This window comes from Neophocaena asiaeorientalis, unplaced genomic scaffold (genome assembly GCF_003031525.2).
Source record: "Neophocaena asiaeorientalis asiaeorientalis breed wild unplaced genomic scaffold, Neophocaena_asiaeorientalis_V1.1 scaffold265, whole genome shotgun sequence".
Classification (NCBI taxonomy): Eukaryota; Metazoa; Chordata; class Mammalia; order Artiodactyla; family Phocoenidae; genus Neophocaena; species Neophocaena asiaeorientalis.
Genome location: NW_020172172.1, coordinates 1,316,288 through 1,336,371, shown reverse-complemented (window position 1 = coordinate 1,336,371; position 20,084 = coordinate 1,316,288). Strand labels below are relative to the sequence as shown.

The 20,084-nt window shown below is 52.6% G+C and overlaps 1 protein-coding gene and 1 pseudogene across 6 annotated transcripts in view; both read right to left on the bottom strand.

Moving 5' to 3' along the window:
* DLEC1 (DLEC1 cilia and flagella associated protein) overlaps window positions 1-20,084 on the bottom strand; it is a 103,656-nt gene that overhangs the window by 24,415 nt on the left and 59,157 nt on the right. For all 6 annotated transcript variants that reach the window (XM_024756255.1, XM_024756242.1, XM_024756224.1 and 3 more), the window contains 12 exons: window positions 12,820-12,907; window positions 12,135-12,308; window positions 11,376-11,512; window positions 9,864-9,956; window positions 6,899-6,989; window positions 6,110-6,272; window positions 4,800-4,992; window positions 4,092-4,150; window positions 3,350-3,518; window positions 2,844-2,937; window positions 2,497-2,627; window positions 2,230-2,388 (listed from right to left, as the gene is read on the bottom strand). In XM_024756255.1, coding sequence (XP_024612023.1) covers window positions 2,230-2,388; window positions 2,497-2,627; window positions 2,844-2,937; window positions 3,350-3,518; window positions 4,092-4,150; window positions 4,800-4,992; window positions 6,110-6,272; window positions 6,899-6,989; window positions 9,864-9,956; window positions 11,376-11,512; window positions 12,135-12,308; window positions 12,820-12,907 — 1,551 coding nt within the window. The remainder of the gene's footprint in view (window positions 1-2,229; window positions 2,389-2,496; window positions 2,628-2,843; window positions 2,938-3,349; window positions 3,519-4,091; window positions 4,151-4,799; window positions 4,993-6,109; window positions 6,273-6,898; window positions 6,990-9,863; window positions 9,957-11,375; window positions 11,513-12,134; window positions 12,309-12,819; window positions 12,908-20,084) is intronic.
* Window positions 14,837-16,556, bottom strand: LOC112407111 (translation initiation factor eIF-2B subunit delta pseudogene; annotated as a pseudogene).

The window sequence follows — 20,084 nt, the reverse complement described above, 5'->3', positions numbered from 1 at the left end:
GGCTTGGGTTTCTGGGTCCCCTGGCCTGGGGACATCTACAAACCCCAAATCTCAACATTATTTTTGAGCGCTCACAAGAACACAGCGCCGCGAACTGTAGAGACAGGACTGCTACCAGCTTCGATTACGACATAAATCTTAATGTACTGTGACACTGACAATTACTTCAACTGTAAAATGTAGTTATTCTTCACAATGGGAGAAAAACACAGACTGGGAATCAGAGAACTTGGATCTGATACGATTCTGCCACCTATTAGTTGTGTGGCCCCAGGGAGGCCCCTGTCCCTCCCTGTTTCTCCTCTATCAAGTGACAAGGTTGGCTGAGGTCCATAAGTTTCCAACTTCACTCTGGGAAATCCCAGGGGTTGCTCAGAAGTCCTAGAGCAGGGAAGTGGGATGTGGGGAGTGGCAGGGTGGGGCAGGGATGCTTGACGAGGGGGCCTCTGGGAGCCAAGAACAGTCATACTCTATTCTAGATCTTGGGCTTCTGTTGAAGGTTTCATTTGAAGAAAAGGTTACTGAGCACCCTGCCCGCAGTCCCAGCACCAGCCTCTGTGGTTCCATGGTCCAAGCAGCGTGACCAGTGAGCCCTGGGGGGGCCAGTGCTAACTCCAAGCCTGTGGAACAGACCACATGGCAATGTTTCTTGGCAATGGTGTTGGCCAATTCGATGCAAACTGTCATAACTTCTAAGTTTCAGGGTGCCTAGTGGAGAAGCGAGGCCGCCAGGTAAAGGAGAATGGCTTTCAACTGGAAAGGAAAAGTCCTGGAGAAGGGCAGGTGCATTGGCAAATAAGATGTATGTGTGGCTGTGACTCTCTTTCCTCAGCTCCTGAATGTGGAAGGAAAAGTGTGCGGCCCTCTGACCAACAGGAGAAGAGGGCAGCAGGATGGGGGACCTGGGGAGGGAGGATGCTTTCACCAGACAGACCTGGCCAGAGTCTCGCACGTGCAGCAGCTGCTCCGATGGAGCTACAGTCACCACGTGGGAAGGGTGGGCATGGTGAGCCAGTGGTTTATAGCTAGCTGCCTGCTGGTGTGGCTTGGGCTTGTTCAAGATTGAACATAGGGCTTCCCTGGTGGCGCAGTTGTTGGGAATCTGCCTGCCAATGCAGGGGACACGGGTTCGAGCCCTGGTCTGGGAAGATCCCACATGCCACGGAGCAACTGGGCCCATGAGCCACAATTACTGAGCCTGCGCGTCTAGAGCCTGTGCTCCGCAACAAGAGAGGCCGCGCATCACGATGAAGAGTGGCCCCTGCTTGCCGCAACTAGAGAAAGCCCTCGCACAGAAACAAAGACACAATACAACCATAAATAAATAAATAAAAATTAGAAAAAAAAGATTGAATATATATATATATTTGCGGGGGGGGGAGGGCTGTGCCACGCAGCTTGCGGGATCCTAGTTCCCTGACCAGGGATCAAACCCAGGCCCCGGCAGTGAAAGCACCTGATTCCTAACCACTGGACCACCAGAGAATTCCCCAAACATGGTATTTAAACATGATGCCATGGGCTTCCCTGATGGCACAGTGGTTAAGAATCTACTTGTCAATGCAGGGGACACGGGTTCGATCCCTGCAGAGCAACTAAACCCGAGCACCACAACTACTGAGCCTGCGCTCTAGAGCCCACGTGCCACAACTACTGAGCCCGCGTGTCACAACTTCTGAGCCCATGTGCCACAACTACTGAAGCCCACATGCCTAGAGCCCATGCTCTGCAACAAGAGAAGCCACCGCAATGCATTCGCAATGTGAAGTCCGCATACCGCTACGAAGAGGTGGCCCCCGCTCGCAGCAACTAGAGAAAGCCCAGCGCGCAGCAACGAAGACCCAACACAGCCAAAAATATGGCAAGCTCACCACCTGGTGGCAGGTACTCAAAACTGCAAGCAGGCTGGGAACCTCTGCAGGGAGCCCCGCGGCCTGCCCCTCCCCGGGGGCCCTTTGGAAGCTTCCCGCCCAACTCAGCTGCCTGTTTTCTTCCTGACTCTGGCTGCTCTGAAAGGAACAGGAAAATCCAGTTCGGGGTTAAGTTCTGCTGTAGAAAGGACCCCGACTGCCTAGAGACAGGGGATGGGGGGCTCTGCGAGGCAAAGGTCACCAGGCAGGCGTTTCCTCTCCAGCCTCCACGCTCTGAAGGCACCAGCAACAGTTCCACGGCTGGGGGTCGGGGGTGGGGGTGAGGGGTGGCACCACGAGCCAGCATCGCAGGACTTACGCTCTCTTGCCTTTCTTGCAGGCAGACCCTGCTCTCCTCCATGGACCACGTGGCCGGGAGCTGGCTGACGTTCCGGATCTGGATGGAGTTTGTGGCTCTCTGCCCCAGGCGCAGCAAACCAAACTGAAGGGCTGAGACGTCGATGACGAGGGCAGGCCCCTGAGGCACCCAGAGGGGCCGGTCACCGGGCCACCCGGACCGTGGGCTCTGTGCCCTACCCCAGCTCCCCGTCCAGCCCGCCCAGCCACCCAGCCCCACCAGAGGCACCTTAAAGGCCGCCTCGACGTGTAAGACCACCGGTGAGGGGGAGTCTTTGATTTCACACAGCAGGCTCTGGCTCGTCGGGCCGGGGACACCCCCGGTAAAGTTCAACTGAAAATCCTCCACCTCGCTGGGCTCTGAGAGAGGGAGAGGAAAGGTGAGCCGTGGAGAAAGGAAGCAGGGGCAGGTCCCCTCTGTGGCCGGGCTCAGATACCTGGCCTTGGCGTACTCCTTACCCACCACAGGGCCAGGCTGCGGCTGGAGCTGATCAGGGGGCCATGGACCCCTGCACAGGCCCCTTTCACCTCCAGCTCTCCTTCCCCAGCCAGCCCCCACCTCGGCCCCTGCAGTACCGATGGTCCCCGTGCAGGGCTCCACTTCAACGATGTGGCAGTCGCTGATCTTCCCCCACGTGTACCTGATGGCAGATCTGCTGTTGTTCCACATCTGAAAGACACACTCCGAGCCGGGCTCCCCGTCAGATCTGTACTTGCTAAAGGACTGCGGGATTGTGGGCTCACAAGAGGTCCTCTCGACACCTTCCCAGCTAAATCCCGGCCACCCGATGGCACCAAGGCACGCTGCAGGGTTTGTGGGTGCCACAGCCGGTCAAAGATCCCTAAACCCAGGAACGGGTGCCACAGTCCTGTCGTTTGGAGGATGCTGGGAAGCTGACAAATGACAGACGTGCCCGGCCCAGCATCTGTTCAAACCAAGTGGGTTCCGGGGCTCTGGGAAGAGCCTCAGCTTCTCTGCAGTGGCCACCACTGCTGGCCCCGCCAGCTGCTTCCTCCCCCTGCTCGTGCCCGAGTTCAGCACCATCTCGGGCAGCCTAGGCTGGGGAGGGACAACCACCTACCTTGAAATCCTTCTTCACATTCATCCCAACGTAGTTCTCCCCGGGGATGATGAGGGCATATGGTTCTAAGAGAACCTGGAAAGGTTCCACTGAGCCTTTCACCTCGATTTCCAGGACAATCACGTCATCCACAGAGTATGAGGGATCCTTCGGGTTTTCCAGGTGCAAGCTGGACAGAGAGCCACCATGAGCTAGGAGCCATCGTGTCCCCTATCTCTGTCTTGTGAAAAGAAAGCGCCCCCTGCCCACAGCTCCCAAGCCCCCTGAAATCAGAGGCGTCAGCAATGCCCTGAAACAGATGAATGCCTGTGGCTGGGACAGCAGCTCAACCACAGGCCTGGGGCGGGGGTCCCTCCCTGCACCTCCAGGGACCACGCTGCAGCAGCGTCGGCCAGGATCTCCACACCAGCTGACTGGAGGCCCCCCACCGACAGCTTGCTCAGGGAAGCACTGCCAGAGGTGACGTCTTGGGACAAAACCTCCCCTCACTAGTTGCCACCACCCAGGGGCCACCAGCCTAGAGGCCCGGCGGTAACCGTGAGCCTGGGGCACAGCTCCAAGGTTCCAGGATAGTGAGTCCAGAGAGCTGTTCCCTGCTTGCGGAGCCCGCTCCAGGCCTGGGTGCCAGGGCAAGGCAAGGCGCTCCCACACACCAAAGCCTGCCGGGGGTCAGGGGCTCCTTCACTCCATCCCAGCATGCCCAACTGCGTACCCCTCAGCCAGGGGCCCGGTTCCCGCTTACCTCATGGGCTCTGGGACTTCCTCTAGCACCATCTGGAGCACGCTGTGAAAATCCCTGGGCTGCAAGGCAAACGCAGCACCCTGAAGACAAAAGCCTGCCCCAGGGCAGGCTGGAGCCACGCCAGGCATCCCTCCTCCCGGTGGCCTGGCCCCCAGAGGTGTCTATCACGAGACACAGCGCTGCTTCGCTTGGCAGTGCCCTCAGTGTGCCTGAAGCACCACACCCTCCCGGGAGAGGCCGTGAGATGGCTGCGTGCTGAGAGGCAGGCCTGCTCTCTTACCAGCAAGGGTCCCTGGGCATCCCCCTCACACTCCCCCCTCGCCCGGGACACACAGGGCTTGGTGTTGGAAAGTGGGGGCCGTGTGAGCCTCACTCTGGGGAGCCCCACCTCCCTCTTTCTGGGGGCTTCTGTGGGCTGGGCAGGAATGGTAACACCTTTGATGTAGTAGAGACACGGAAGACAGCAGGGCCGAGGAAACGAGCCCAGGCCCTGGCTGCAGGTGGGGCGTGCAGCGTCGGGACCAGGCAAAACGAGCTGGACACCAAACCCGGCCACTGGCCCCGCTCTTAGCTAAGCGCCAGCCTCGGCAGGAGGCTAGGGATCTCAGCAGCGTCGGCCGTGGCTTCAGTGTCACCAAAGAACAGGGACAGAGGGTGAAAACATCGTGACCCAATCATGTGTGACCACCAAGATGGCCGCACTCGAACCTCTCGAGGAGAGAAGCTCAAGAGGAACTCATGGTCCGTGTGGGGCTTGAGAGCGCCCATGTCGGGGGCGATGGAGAAGGCCGTCTCCCTGTCGGGGTGGGACTTGATGCTGTCTGGGCTGTAGGTTTCTCCAGGCATTAGGGGCCTCAGGTTGGGCTTCACGATCTGCCAGCGGAAGGCCAGCTCCACGTGCCTGTGGGGACGACCTTGACAGTAGGCAGTGGGCCCAAGGCCATGTCCCACTTCTGCCAGAATCAGCTCCCCCCACCCCCGGCCTGGCCTGGCCCTGCTCCCGGAGTGAGCAGGAAACGACCCAGGAGCAGGACGTGGCCAGGTCAGCCTTCAGGCCCTTCCCATGCAGGAGCCTGGGGGCCCCTGGGCAAGGGACAGCATGGGAGGCAGGGAGTCTGGAGACCTCCCAGCACAGCCCCGCACAGCAGCTGGAGGCTGGAGCCACAGTGACTCCGGGGAATCATGCTCTAACCATCAGGCAACCCCCCGCCCCAGATATCAGGAAATTTTTCTGCCTTATCTTCTACCGCGTGAGTTTTCACCACATCGACCCCACCCTCTGCCTCTCCAGCTATGGCCTCCCAGGACTACTGCTCTGGCCAGAAAGATATGTGCCCACTGGCTGCCAACAGGAGCGGTGACAACTCCCTGGTGGTGGAAGGGGTAGGACTCCAGGCGTGCTGCTGACAGCAGGTGTCGGTGAGGGGGACGGCAGGTGAGAGCTACTCATCCTGCCAGGCGACAGAGCCTGTGTAAGGCCTGCGTCACTTGGGCAGCATGGCCGGGAGGCTCCCCAAAGTCTGTCTTGGTGTAATGACGGAGCTCAGAGGATGGTCAGGGAATAAATGGCAGTGAGAGCTGAACACACAGGCCATCATCTGTCTGACGCTGGGACTTGGGTGGCTTCCCCTCATGGGCTGGGCAGGACCTCTCTGGAAAACTATTCCTGGTTAAGGATGCGCCAAAGGATATACAGCAACACTGTCCAATATGACATCGCATAAATCGGCTCTAATATGATAGCCACCAGCTACCCGTGTGGCTACTGAGTACTTAAAATGTGGCTGGTGTCACTGAGGAAGTGAGTTTTTACTTTTACTTCATTTTAATTGATTTCCATTTAAATAGTCACATGTGGCAACTGGCTACCATGATGGACAGTGCAAATCTGGATCCTTCCATCCTGTGCCCAGATTCCCCCCTGGCCTCTGGAAGGAACCACCAGCCTCACTGGGACCTCAGGCCAGGTGAGGAAGGAGGGAGGGTGTGTGCTGGGGTCCCTCACAGGCGTCACTCACGTGGCGTTTCTAATAATCAGCAGTTTGCTGGCCGTGGACTGAAGGTTTTCAGGCTCAAAGCGTATGAAGTGCTGGGCTGTTAAGTCTGTGAGCTCTCCGGGCTCCGGCTGACTTTTTTCACCAGAAACATAGATCAGATCCAGAGCCACCAGCTGCCCGATTCCTGACAAAGTACAGTAGTGAAGTTTCACTAGGGCTGAAACCAGGACTCTGTGGCCGAAGGCTGTCACAGGACCCAGGCCACCATCCACATGCAACCGGCCGTGATCGTGACCCCGGGAAGTGCACACAGGGGGACAGGGAGCCAACAGCACACAGGTTCATGTCCCCACGTCACCTCAGACCAAAAGAAGGTGATTCTGATAACATAGCATGTAGCAGGCATTCAATTAATACCTGGTGAGTGAAACTGGGTGGATGGTAGACAGACGGATGGAAGGAAGGATCAGGGCACCTTAAGGAAATTCAGCAGGATGCCCCTTCTACCTGTACAGGAACCTACAGGTGCCCTGGTCGTTTCTGTGTGAGTCACTGGCAGTCCCCCAAAGGAGATCACGGTGAGTTTCAAAGTGACTCGATAAAAGACTGCCCCCCAGGTTTCCATCCCTCTCGCACTAGACGGCCCCTTGGGACAGTTCCGAAGCCCACGCTGGCTTGGGTCTCTAAGGTCTGACCAGAGCTAGAGGCCCCAAACCAGAGCCCTGGAGGCTGCAGCATCCCCTGAGTGTGCCCACCCCCAAGGGGGACCGGGCGCAGCTGGGCCACCCCTTGGAGCGCACCCAAGCCCACCTGTGGTCACCAGCTCCTTTATCTGGCAGTTGTCACACACGATGATGAAGGTCTGCTCTGCCTTTCCCAGGCTGGTTGGGAGGAACAGGACCTGGGGAAAGAAGGGCTGTCCCGCTGTCTCCCGTGAAGGGGCTTCTACCCCCTCGCCCTCTTCTTCTCAGCTGCACCCCCTTCCCTCCGGTCTCCACTTCTCCCTCCCCTCCCGGCCCCTTCCCTAAGGCTAGGGGTTCAGCCCAGGCTCCACCAGCTAATTTGGGGAGAGTGTTGAAAGGCTATGAAGAGAGAATTCATAGAGACTGAAATACAAATGGCTCTTAAATAACATGTTCAACCTCATTCATGATAAAAGAAGTGGAAATGCAAACCACCCAGAAGAACAGTTTTTCATGCCTCCTACTGGCAAAGAGCAGAAAGTTAGCGGTCATAAGCACAGTGATAGGTTACGTTAATTTTCTTCAAAATAATCTAGAGGGGCAGGGCAGGGCTTGGTGGGAAGAGACGGAGGGGCACAAAGGAAATAAGGTTGGCCAAGAGTTGATAAATGTTGAAGCTGTGTCATGAGTACATGGGTGATCGTTCAACTATTCTATTTTTGCATATAGGTTTGTTTTGGGGTTTTTTTGTTTTTGTTTTTGCTTGGCCAGTTGGACTTCTGACCTTTCTTTTTTTTTTTTTTTAAATTGAAGTATAGTTGACTTACAATGTTATGTTAGTTTCAGGTATTCAGCAAAGTCATTCAGTTATACACATAGATGTATATCTATTTTTTTTCAGATTATTTTTGTATATGTTTTAAAATGTCCATGATAACAGGTTTTTTTTTTAAGTTTGATAACCCATTGTATTGGCAAAGGTATGAGAATTAAAATAGGCACCCTCACATACTGTGGATGGAAGTACAAATTGATACAATCCACATGGTGGGGATTCTGGCGACGTGTATCACAATTACGAGAGCAGAGACCCTGAGTCAGCAAATGCACGTCAAGAACTATATCCTTCTGGTAGGACAGAGTGATGTACGTATAAGCTATTCCCTGAGATGGCCAGAGATCAGAAATAATCTCCATGCAGGGGACAGTTGACCTAAATTATGGTTCATAGGTGAGTGGAATTACCATGCAGCTGTAAAAACTATGAACCGGTAAGTGGAAAATACATGGTGCAGAACAGAGCACAGAGCGGGCAACTATTTGTGTGAAGGAAAAATGGAAACAAAGGAAAGAAAAAACCATGTGCAGTTGCTTAGGTAGGCATCACATATCTCTGGGAGGGCACTCTAACCTGGTAAGGCTGTGGCCTCTGGGTGGCTGAGGAACTGGGGGGAGAGGGAGCATTTCACTGTGCATCTATTTGCATCTTTTGAATTTTTAATCATGCGAATCTATTTATTTGGAAATACGAATAAATTTTAAAACAAACAAAATCCCAATCAGTAAACAAAATTTACATAAGGAATGCAAAGGGGAAAACCTCGCCCTGACTTCCCCACTGCTCCCCAAAGACTGCTGCTGCTACCCTCTTCTTTTCCTTGGGGATCATAGGAGGATGGGATGAGGGGGACATCATGGCCTGGGCAGGGGTGACAAGCCCCAATTCCTTAAAGCCACCACAAGGCTCTGACAAATCCTGGGCTATGCCAAGAGGACCTGGCTCACCCCTCGGCAACAGAGGAGGATGGATAATCCCTATTGTGCTCCTGAACTGGCCTCGTCCCGGCTCCAAAAGCCAGGTTCTTATCAGGATCAGATCATCACGGACATGAACAAGACAGCATCACTCCCAAACAAGACCCCATCAGACCCTTGAAACTGGAAAGGAACTGATAAAGGAAGCCTTCCTTTACATCTTGGCAAAGAAGCTTATGGCAGCGGTCCTCAAACTTCGCTGCACACACAGAATCACCTGGGGAGCTTGAAAAATCCTATGCCCAGGCCACACCCCAGACCAATTAACTCAAAACCTCAGGGCTGGGGCCCAGATGTCAGCGTGTTTGCAAGTTTCTCAGGGGACGGCCATGTGCAGCTGAGTTTGAGAACCTATGGCTCTTGGCTCTCACTACCTGATGACCTGATGTAGGCCAAATCCCCCTCCCCAGAACCCAGATAGCTTTTACTCTTTAATGTCGGTGTGTCCTTCAACAGGCAAGTGAGGAAGGCCATGCTCGCTTGTGGCAGCCCCACACCCAGCCATGGGACAGCACAGAGTCAGACTCCTGGAGCAGAGGGTGGGGTGACAGGGGCAGGAAGACATCACCATGTCTCGCAGCCTCTTCTGGGGACCAGTGAGCAGGTGTGACAGGCCCAAGGGACCCCGGAAAGGGGCCAGTTAGGAAAGGAGGAGCCCACATCCCGGAGGTCAGACTCTGGGAGCTTCTGCAGAGGTTCAGGATGAGGCCTAAGGAAGGCGGGCCTTGTTGACCATATAACTGAGGATAAAACAGGAAGGAGAACAAAGCTACCAGATTTAGGGGGTGGGATGGTCCAAGATGGACTGAAGGACTGAGGGGAGATCCTGGAGGCAGCTCAGATGTTAGTAGAGGTGACCCGCAGGCTCACGGGTGGACAAGCAAAACTCAGGGATCGTGGTGGCATTGCTAGGGCTTTCTGCACTTGCTCTGTGAGGGAGGTCATAGGAGAGTCAAATGACATCACCCCACAGAATGCAATAGCATGCTCCTACACAGAAGCCACCAAGGCTGGGACCTGGGAGTGGATATCTGGGTCATGAAAACACAGAGGCGGGAATTCCCTGGCGGTCCAGTGGTTAGGACTCAGTGCTTTCACTGCGGTGGCCCAGGTTCAACCCCTAGTCCGGGAACTAAAGATCCCACAAGCTGTGTGGGGCAGCCAAAAAAACCCCCCAAAAGCCCCAAAAAACCAGAGAGGCAAATGAAATCAAGCGAGCAGTTGAGGAAACAGCGAACCAATCATAAAGAAATACAAGCTAGCGTCTCATCACCTACCTGCATGAATACGGCCTGCCCCGGAGCCAGCTCAAACACTGACGGCAGGATCCCAAAGGGGGGCTGCTCAACAAAGCCGATGGTTGCAACAGCCTTAAAGAAAAGCAGAAGATGACCCAACAGTGTGGAAGAAACATCGTGCTCAGATGACACACTTCCCTCCTCCAAACATCCATTTTGTGATTTGAAGGGTCTTAATGGATCATCCAGTCTCCTGTTCATGAAGAAACGGAGGCTCATCCATTCAGCAAGCACTTACTCAACCTGCACCAGGCACTAGATGGGGTTCTGGTGGTTAAAGATGAGTACAAGACAGAGCGTCCACGAAGAGCTGCCCGCGGGTAGGAGGTACGAGGCCACTGACAAGTGTTTCAGACGCAAAGCAGGAGGTGGGCTCCCAAAGCACAGTCCTTTCCCGACTACAGCAGCCTGTGTGGTTGGTGCCGGCTTCTGTGTCGGCCTCCATCCTCAACCCACCCCTGGCCATGAGCACCTGAGTCAAGGGAAGCTGCCATCTTGTCAGCAGAGCTGCAGCCCAGGTGCCCACAACAGGAAGCCACTTAGCATGCCAGGGACACAAACCCACGCCTCCAGGACCCTGGCAGGTAACAGAAATGAGTGAAATGTGTGTCTGGGAACATGTGGTCCTCTGGATCTGTCGCTTGTTTCGGGAGACACAGGTACAGCAAAATATCTCTACGCTGAGTCAGGTAACACTGTGAGTGAGCAGGACCATCAGTGGTGTCAGCACTCGGCTGCCCTGGGGCGGGGAGGGCAGAGCTGGGCAAACAGGAGGGGATGTGCACACCCCCTGCTTCTCAACTCCAGCTGACAGGCCACAGTGGATCCTGGCCCAGGGCTGCACATCTCCCAATGTTTCAGAGAGACTGGAAGTGCACATTTTTATACGAAGTCTATTTTTTAAAAAATATTTATTTATTTATTTGGTTGGTTGGTTGGTTGGTTGGTTGGCTGCGCTGGGTCTTAGTTGCAGCACGTGGGATCTCGTTCCCTGACCAGGGATTGAACCCGGCCCCCCCGCACCGGGAGCGTGAAGTCTTAGCCACTGGGCCACCAGGGAAGTCCGAAATCTCTCTATTTTTAAATGGTGGCTCAAAAAATGTTTTTAAGCCCTGTGCCAAATAAATATACCCACAAAATTCAGCCAAAGAGCTGCCAATCTGTGACCTCTGCTATACTCAAACATTTGCTACTATAATGAATGAATGAATGAATGAATGCAGGGACATTTGAGCCAGGCCTTGGAGGATAAGAGAGGTGACAGGACCTGCCCAGGGTCACACAGGTATTAGGGGAGTAACAAGAACTACAGCGCTGGTCTCTGTACATGTTGATTCTCATTGGACCATGGCAGCTGGAGAGAGAGGTTATAAAATTCTGTTCTCTGTGTGTGTGTTTCCAGTCACAGGTGCACTCGAGCAAGTCCCTCACAGGGGTTATTTCCTTTGATGGATTTGCTCTTTTTCCAGGTAGCAATCTGTGAGCACTCACTCTGAAGCTTGGCGGCGGCCAGCTCTTTTTAGGCATAATGCAGAACTTGCCCACGCTGAAGCCCACGTTTTTGCAGATTAATCTGGTCATCTTCATGCCCCCAATGAGGCAGTAACCACAGTCCAACACCGGCGACACTGCAGCCACAAGGAAAGATGGGCAAGAGAAACAGCACAGTCCTGTTGTTGTTCTCCGGAGGCCCAGCCCGAGCTAAGAGCAGCTATGGAGGGGCGAGGGGGATGGATGGGGATGGGCCCACCACTGCTCCCACATGGCAGCGGCGCCTCGGGACTCCACGCGCTCGGGCTTCAGCCAGTGCCACCCGGCATGGCCCTGGGGGTTGTGGTCAGAGTCCCAGCTTGCAGCCTGTGCCCAGCTGAAGGGACTCGTAAATGAGGGTGTCCAGGCAAAGCCAGCCACCCCATGGCCACACAGGTGACACCCATGGAGGGCTCCAGGCACTCCTTCTTGCCTCGCCATGGCACAGGCCCACTCAGGGTGTCCCTGAGCCAGCAACGCCTAGGCTGGGGTCAGCTGGGATGCTGGCCTCCTCTCCCGATGCCTGTCACTCGGAGTCAGCCTCCACGGGAAGCAGGATGGTCAGGGCCTGACACACGAGGACTGTGGGCAAGCTTCTGGACCCAGAAGCCCCTGTCCCAGGGGACAGGCTGTGTGCTGCCATGAAGGGGCCCTGTGGGCAGGCGGTCCTTATAGGGGCACCAGCCCTCCCTGAATCCCGGGGGAGCAGAGCACACTCACGCGTCAGCACTGGGGGCGGCCTCCGGGCCTGCAGGGGGATCAGCAGCGTGTGCGCTGACTGGGTCTCCACCAAAATAAAGTCATCAAAATCCCCAAGGCAGTCGGGAAAAAACTGGACAGTGTACTGGCAGGTCATTCCAGGAGCCACCATTCCACCTTTTCCTGGGAACATCCCTGTGGGTGACAAAAGCGACAGATGAGATTCTGGAGACCAGGTAAGAAGACCAGGGCCTGGGGCGGTGGGGGGAGTGATAGGGTCCACCTGGAATGGTCAGGCGGGGCCATGCATTTATTTTGTGGGCAGCAGAGAGCTATTTGAGGTTTCTGCAGGGGTTGGGGTGGGCGGGACACAAGATCAGAGCTGTTCTTCAGGAGAACACTGCGTCACGGAGGCAGGAAGCCTGGCTGGGAAGCCACTGCGATGGCCTAAGTGAGGAACCAGGGGTCCTGGCTGAGGGCAGTGACAGTGCGCAGGGCGAGGAGAGGGCAGAACCAAGCCTGGAGGGACGAGACCGAGGAGGAGCTGTCGGGACTGGGGGCCTTTGGTGGAGGGTGGGTAGGAGGCCTCTGCGGAGCACGAGGGGTGCAGCTGTGGAGTCACCCTAGGGCCTGGTGGGCGTGTAACCCGGGGCAAGGCCAGTACACGATGTCGAGGCCACCCAGGCCTCTGCCACCCTGAGCTCACCCAATCCCAGAGCGAAGTAGGGCGTGGACGGCGGGAGGACTCGCAGGTGGCGGCTGGTGGACGTGGTGTTCTGCAGCGAGATCACCATCTGTTCAAAGGCAAAGCGACGTGTGTGGACAAAGGCTATGAAGTCTGGGGTTCACTGAATAATATGGGAAGGGGATGGGGGGATAAGTGTAATGAACCTGGCACGGAAGAGGAACTCCATACATGCACACACTTTGCCTTCTATTTCGTGAACTATTACACTGGGAAAAACGTATCAATTATAACATGACAAGCCGTGTTTCCATCACCCAGCTTAAGAAGTAAAACATTAAAAGTTTAAGAAGTAAAACATTAAAAGTACAGATGAAGCCCTGCCCCAGCCTCCCACCAGAAAACAGCTCCATAAATTTGAAGCATGTCTTCATAGGTATGTATGCCTACATCAACATTTAAATCCATTTTTGGCCAGTACGACGTATTGCCTCAATCTACCTGTGAACCAGACCCAAGTGTGGAGAGACCCATATTATAGTTTTAATTTTTATTTCTCTGTTATTAATGATGATGAGCATCTTTTCGTATGTTTATTTGCTATTTGGGTTTCCTCTTGTGTGATGTGTCTGTTCGCAGTGCCAATTTGCCATTGGGTACTTTGTCTTTTTCGTATTGATTTGTAGGAATTCTTTATATATTCTGGGTACTAATTCTTTATAAGGTATGTGTTGTACCTTATAAAGTGTAAGTATTGGGTTCAGTTTTCTGTAAGATGTAACGGAAAACCCCGAATGAACTTTTTGGCCAACCCAATATATAACTTGTATAAGTTTATAACTTGTATTACCTTTTGGTGTACAGTTTCTAAAATTTTAATATAAAATTTATCAACATTTTGTTCAAGGTTTATACTTCAGTTTCAAGAAATCTTTCTATATCTCCTATATTTTCTTCTTAAATTTTTGCTTGAGATCTTTGCTGGAAAGTATTTTGTTTCAGCTATGGAGGGAGGTAGGGATTAAATTATTTTCCATATGGCAAGGATACTAACTCAGTTTTGCCTCTTCAGGTCTGCACACGTGCACGGGACAGCCCTGGCACCATACCCTCAATCTGCTGCTATTCTCCAGACTCAGGGCTAGCTGCAGCCACTGCTGTCATTACAGATCGAGGTGTTCATGGCAGTGGCTGCCCCTCATGTCCACTGAGGGAGAGTCTTGCTCCCAGCCACACAAGGCAAACCCCCAAGCAATAAGAGGCGGGATCCAGCAGTTTATGAAGGGATGTCTCACAAGACAAAATAATCAATTGCACTTTCTGGAAGTCAGCTCAGTAATTCTTGTACTGGCTCTGCCTCCTTCCATCCCCTTTCCTCACTCCTCCCTGGAATTGTAAATGACAGCACAAAATCTCACCACCTCAGACTCCACATTATGGGGAACCCAGGCTATGACACTTTGCGTCAGAAAGGTCCTAAAACAGCAGACCCTTAGGATGTGATTCTGGAGTTGGCTTTCTCCCCAGTCTGGCAGCGATCAGAACTCTAGCTGGTGGGAAGTAGGGTGTGATGACCCCTGAGATTACTAAGGCTTTCACCCATGGTCGACTGAAATGAGGTGCAGGTAGAGGTCGGGCATTGAAACGTGGTAGCTACGGCGCGGTTGCAAGGTCTGGGAAGACAGTAATTACACGGATTGCGGAGTGGGCTGGCTTTCCTTAACAGCACTGGAAGCCATGGAGGAAAAAACTGACAGGCTCAGGGCAGCCAACTGCCAACTCAAGGGCCACCGTGAAGACATCCCTTGCATTCCTGGGTTACACTCAATTTGCTCCTGTAGTGGATGTGTGTGTGTGTGTGTGTGTGTGTGTGCGCGCGCGTTTCTTCTTGCTTGGTTTTTTTACTTAGTATTTCTGAACCTATGTTCTTTTTTTTTTTCTTTCAAATGTCTTTTAAATTTACCAAAATATGGAAAGAAAACAAAAATGAAATTATAGGAAACATAATAAGCCCCTGGCATACAAGGTACAGATCTTTATTCCTACCACAACTCCTTAGCCTCCAGCACTCACAGCCAGCATCCCATTCTGCTCCCCATCTCAGGACAGACAAGCCCTCTCACAGCTCCAAAGACTGGGGGATGAGACTGGGCTTATTTTTTTTTTTTTAAGTGTAGGGAGTATGTCATTTATTGACCCTGTGTCCCCCCACTCACTGGTCACTACTCTTGACTTGCAGCACAACAGGTACAGAACTGCAAGGGATCATGCCCAGCTCCGTGATCACCAGATCCACCAGTTCTGGGGGGATCACATCATAGACCAGATTCGACAACCGTAGGGACGAGTGGTTCTGCCAGTCAGCCAGGGCCACACGCTCTCCTCGCTCACACAGCAGATCGTCAGGGTCATCTAAGGCATCAGTCTGCACACGCTCACAAAACTTGTATGTTTCACAGCAGACCAGCACTGGCACATTATGGGCCCGTGCCACCAGGGCCAGCTGTGCTGTCCCTACCCGTGACATCACAGACCCATTGGCCAGGAGTGCATGAGCTCCCAACAACACCTTAGAAACCTCTGGGAGCATAAAGGAAGCTGCAGGGATCAGCAGGTAGGAGGCAGGGACCCCAGCACGGACCAGAGAACGTAGCGTGTGCTTTCCCTCCAGCCGTGGCCGGCTGTCCACCACTACCACCCGAAACTGCCCGCCCTTAGCCCAAGCCTCCTGAAGAATTCGTGATACCAGAGATGAGCATCCATATACCAGGATCACATCTCCATTACTGACCTTCTCATAAGCAAAGCATGAGATTGCCTGAGCTGCAAACACAATCTTCTCTTGCACATACGGATCGATGGCTGCTCGAAGTTCTGACTTGGCCTCCTCTTCCCGCTTGGAGCCGCTCACACCCGTGATCTCCTTGTTAAGGAACTTGATGGCGTTGTACATGCTCGCTGACAGGGGACGGCACTGAGTCAGGAAGCTGAAGTAGGGCTTTGTTTATTCACTAGGTCCCTTGACAGTTCTTCACTGGGAGGTGTGGTGTAGTCCTGAATCACCTGCTGCAAGGCACGAAGCAGGGCAATGCACTGGGCATGGGAGCCACTGACCAGGCCCTGGGAGTACTGCAGGCCGAGTCGCACCATGGCTGGGTGGGTCACAGAGGATGGGATGCTCATAAACTGGCTCAGAGAGTTCTGTCTGCTGTACTGGGGTAGGTGGGAGAAGAGACTGACTTTGGGTCCATAATCCTTTCGTGTAGGAACCTGCTATCGCTCTGGTTTTTTAACAAGCCTCCTCAGAAGCGTGGAGTCATCAACCTGACTATGCTCGGGTAGACCCTTCACTCCTGAGGGGTTTCTCCAGCTGTGCTGGGGCAGGCCTGAGGAGGTGGCCCTCCTTGGTCCCCTTTTCTTGCCTGCTTCAGGGCCCGCTCAGCCTCCTGCTTGGCCCGCCTTTCAGCTCGAAGTTCAGCCTTACTCCCACCTGCTGGAACTTTCTCCTTGGCACTGCCCAACTGACTGTCCAGTCCAGGCAGGTCTTTGGTCAGGCCTTGACATTGGGCTGCAGATACAGGAGAGCCAGTTTCTGGTTCTGCCCCCTTTTCCTCCTTCCATTTCTTCTTCTGTTGTTTCTTTTCCTTCCAAAGCTGCAGCTTTTCTTCTTGGGTCATCTCCCTCCCCGCTGCCCCAGGCCGAGGAACAAGCTCCGCCTTCATCCCAGATCCCGAGTCCTCGCGAACAGCCACGGCCATGGCAGCCGTCATCCTCCTGGGCTTATGTTCTTAAGCAAAACTGGCTTATGACTTTCATTGTCAAAGCTCCTTATTTGGCTTTGGTGTCAAGGTAACATTAGGCTCTTAGTCCAAAATGACATAAAACTGGGTGACTTATAAACAACAGGAATGTATTTCTCACAGTTCTGGAGGCTCGACGGTCCAAGATCAAGATGCCAGCATGGTTGTGTTTTGGTGAGGGCCCTCTTCCATTCACAGCTGGCACCTTCTCACTGTGTCCTCAAGTGGCAGAAGGGGCAAGGGATCTCTCTAGAGCCTCTTCAGAAAGCCACTAATCCCATTCACGAAGGCTTCACCCTCATGACCTAAGCACCTCCCCAAGGACCCACCTTCTAATACCATCATCTTTGAGGGTTAGGATTTCAACATACGAATTTTGGAGGGACACAAACATTCAGACCATAGCAGGCTCATTACCTAAGAATGAGGGTACGTTCCTTCTTTTTGTAGTCTCTGACAGTTTATATAAGATCAGGATTAGCTTGAATGTTTGATGGTGTATACCTGTAAAATGATCTGGGCATGGCGTTTCTTTCAGTAAAAAGTTTTCTTTTTAAGCTATTTTCATCGAAGTTGGATAACCACATAGTTTAAAGAGGCAAAGAGTTCTACAAAATTTCAAAAATAGAAATCCTGCCCTCTTCCCCTGCCTCTACCCCTGACATTTCCCACACCCAATCACAAACACTTTTTCCTCCTTTAGCTGATTATTTTGGAATTTACTTCCGTGGCTCCAGATGGCATGCTAATTTTTTTTTCAGTTTTAGGCATTAATTATGGATGGGTGATATGGATATTCTCTCTTTCCTCACCCTTAGCTAGCTCACCGCATGCCATACCCTTCTTATCCCTCATCTTCCCGACGTAAGTTACATCACACTCATGGTTAGATCAGTAATGTTTACATTATTGTTGCTATATAAATGCTATTCACAGCTGAGCATGAAATTCTCCCTTATACAATTTTTGTTTTTCCAAAAGTTAATCAACCAATTATTTTGTTTGGTTTGTACTTATCAATAATTTAATCTCTTTCCACTACCCTACAAATTTCTTTCCAAGATGTCCAGACGTACCAGGGACTCTTATCAGTGTCACCCCCACAAGTCAACCCTTCCTAGAGCCTCTGGCCTCTTTTAATCTGGACTGGTCGCTTGCTACACCTACTGCTATGACCCAGGACAGGACAACCCCTGTAGCAGTTTTCAGACACATCCAGAAGTTCTTTGACAGTCCTTCCATTGAGAGGTGAGGTCTATCTATGTAGCTTCCCCTCCAATCTGGGCTAAACTTAGTGACTCGTTTGTAACCTACAGCAATGCAGAGGAGGTAATGACTTTCTCATGTATTCCAAGGGAACCGAACCTCCAAGGTTAGGTCATAAAAAGTGATGCAGGGACTTCCCTGGTGGCACAGTGGATAAGAATCCACCTGCCAATGCAGGGGACATGGGTTAGAGCCCTGGTCTGGCAAGATCTCACATGCCGTGGAGCAACTAAGCCCATGCGCCACAACTACTGAGCCTGAGCTCTAGAGCCTGCGTGCCACAACTACTGAGCCCGTGTGCCACAACTACTGAAGCCCACATGCCTATAGCCCGTGCTTTGCAACAAGAGAAGGCACTGCAATGAGAAGCCCGCACACCACAACAAAGAGTAGCCCCCGCTCACCACAACTAGAGAAAGCCCGCGCACAGCAACAAAGACACAACGCAGCCAAAGAAATAAAATTAAATCTTAAGGGGCTTCCCTGGTGGCGTGGTGGTTAAGTAAGAATCCGCCTGCCAGTGCAGGGGACATGGGTTCGAGCCCTGGTCTGGGAAGATCCCACATGCCGTGGAGCAACTAAGCCCGTGCACCACAACTACTGAGCCTGTGCTCTAGAGCCCTCGTGTCGCAACTGCTGAAGCCCAGGTGCCTAGAGCCCGTGCTCCGCAACAAGAGAGGCCACTGCAATGAGAAGCCAGTGCACTGCAACGAAGAGTAGCCCCTGCTCGCCGCAACTAGAGCAAACCTGAGCGCAGCAACAAAGACCCAACACAGCCAAAAAAAAAGTGATGCAACCTCCCCCTTACTTGCTAGAATACTCACTTCGAAGCTCTGATCACTCACTTTGAGCTGCCTGATTACCCTGAGGTAGCCATTCTGTGAGGAAGCCCAGGCCACATGGAGAATACACGTGCATGTGCTCTGTTAGCACCCTCGGCAGACAACTAACATCAACTACTCTGTGAGTGAAAATGCCTCAGAGAGTTCCAGCACCATCTTTCAGGTTACCCCTGGTCACTGACTTTTTCCAGCTAAGGTTCCAAACATCACGGAACAAGCCATTCCCGTTGTGCCCTGTCAGAATTTCTGATCCAAAGAATCTACAAGCATGATAAAATGGTTGTTTTCAGTTGTTAAGCTTTGTAGCAGCAGTAACTGCAGAGCTCCTTAACCATTACTGACCTGGGCCTTTCCTGCATGTATCTCCTATGCTGGATCTCTCGTTTCCCACACATCAAGCCTTCCTCCTCCTTGGTTTACTCACTTATATAGGGGAGCATGTTCCTTAAGAGTTTCCTGAGAAAGGGTGCATGGGACATACATTTTTAAAGACTTGGCAAATTTGAAAATGTTTTTATCCTTAAACTTTATAGTTTAGCTGGGCAAATAACTTAGGCACACAGTCATATGCCCAACAGATGCAGGGTGCATTTCTAAGAGACATCACTAGATACAATTCAATTTATATAACGGACAGTGGCAGACTGCGTTTCTCTTTGGGGGAGGCTTGCCCTGGGGAAACCAGCTACTGTGCTCTGAGGAAGGGAAGGGAAAGGAAAGGAACTAGCTGAGGTGGAGAAGCCTCAGGCAGAGGAACTGAGGTCTCAGCTGAAAGCCAGCACCAACCACCACACGTGTGAGTGAATGAGACTTTGGCCCCAGTCTCTGGGCTGTGACCCCAGATATCGCAGAGTAGAGATAAACTCTCCTAGCTGTGTCCTATCTGATCAGAAAGCAAACTGCTGTTTCATGCTGCCAAGTCTTGGGGGCAATGTGTTACATGGTTACAGTAACTGGAACACTGAACATATTAAAAGAGACTCCAATGAAAGTTACCCTTAAAACCATGCTGGAAGGGACCATGTTAAGTACTTTCTTTCTTTGCTTTCTTCTACCAAGTACTTTTAACCACAAATGCTGTTCTTCAGTCCCAGAACATTAATACATCTGGGCTGTATGCCTCCCACAGTATAAATATTTAGAATCCTGCAACTGGACATGCAGTCACTGCGGTGATCTGACCCTGAGACTCACTAAACTAGATGCAGAGACTTCCACAAGTAGAATGTTATTCCAAGATTCTTCAGATGACTGTGGGTGGAGGGAGCTATAGGTGTGGAATGGGAGGAGGCACTGTGGAATTAGACTGTAGTTAGAGGAATCAGCATGAAGTCATGATTTTTAAATATGTAAGCACATGGATATGGATATATGCATG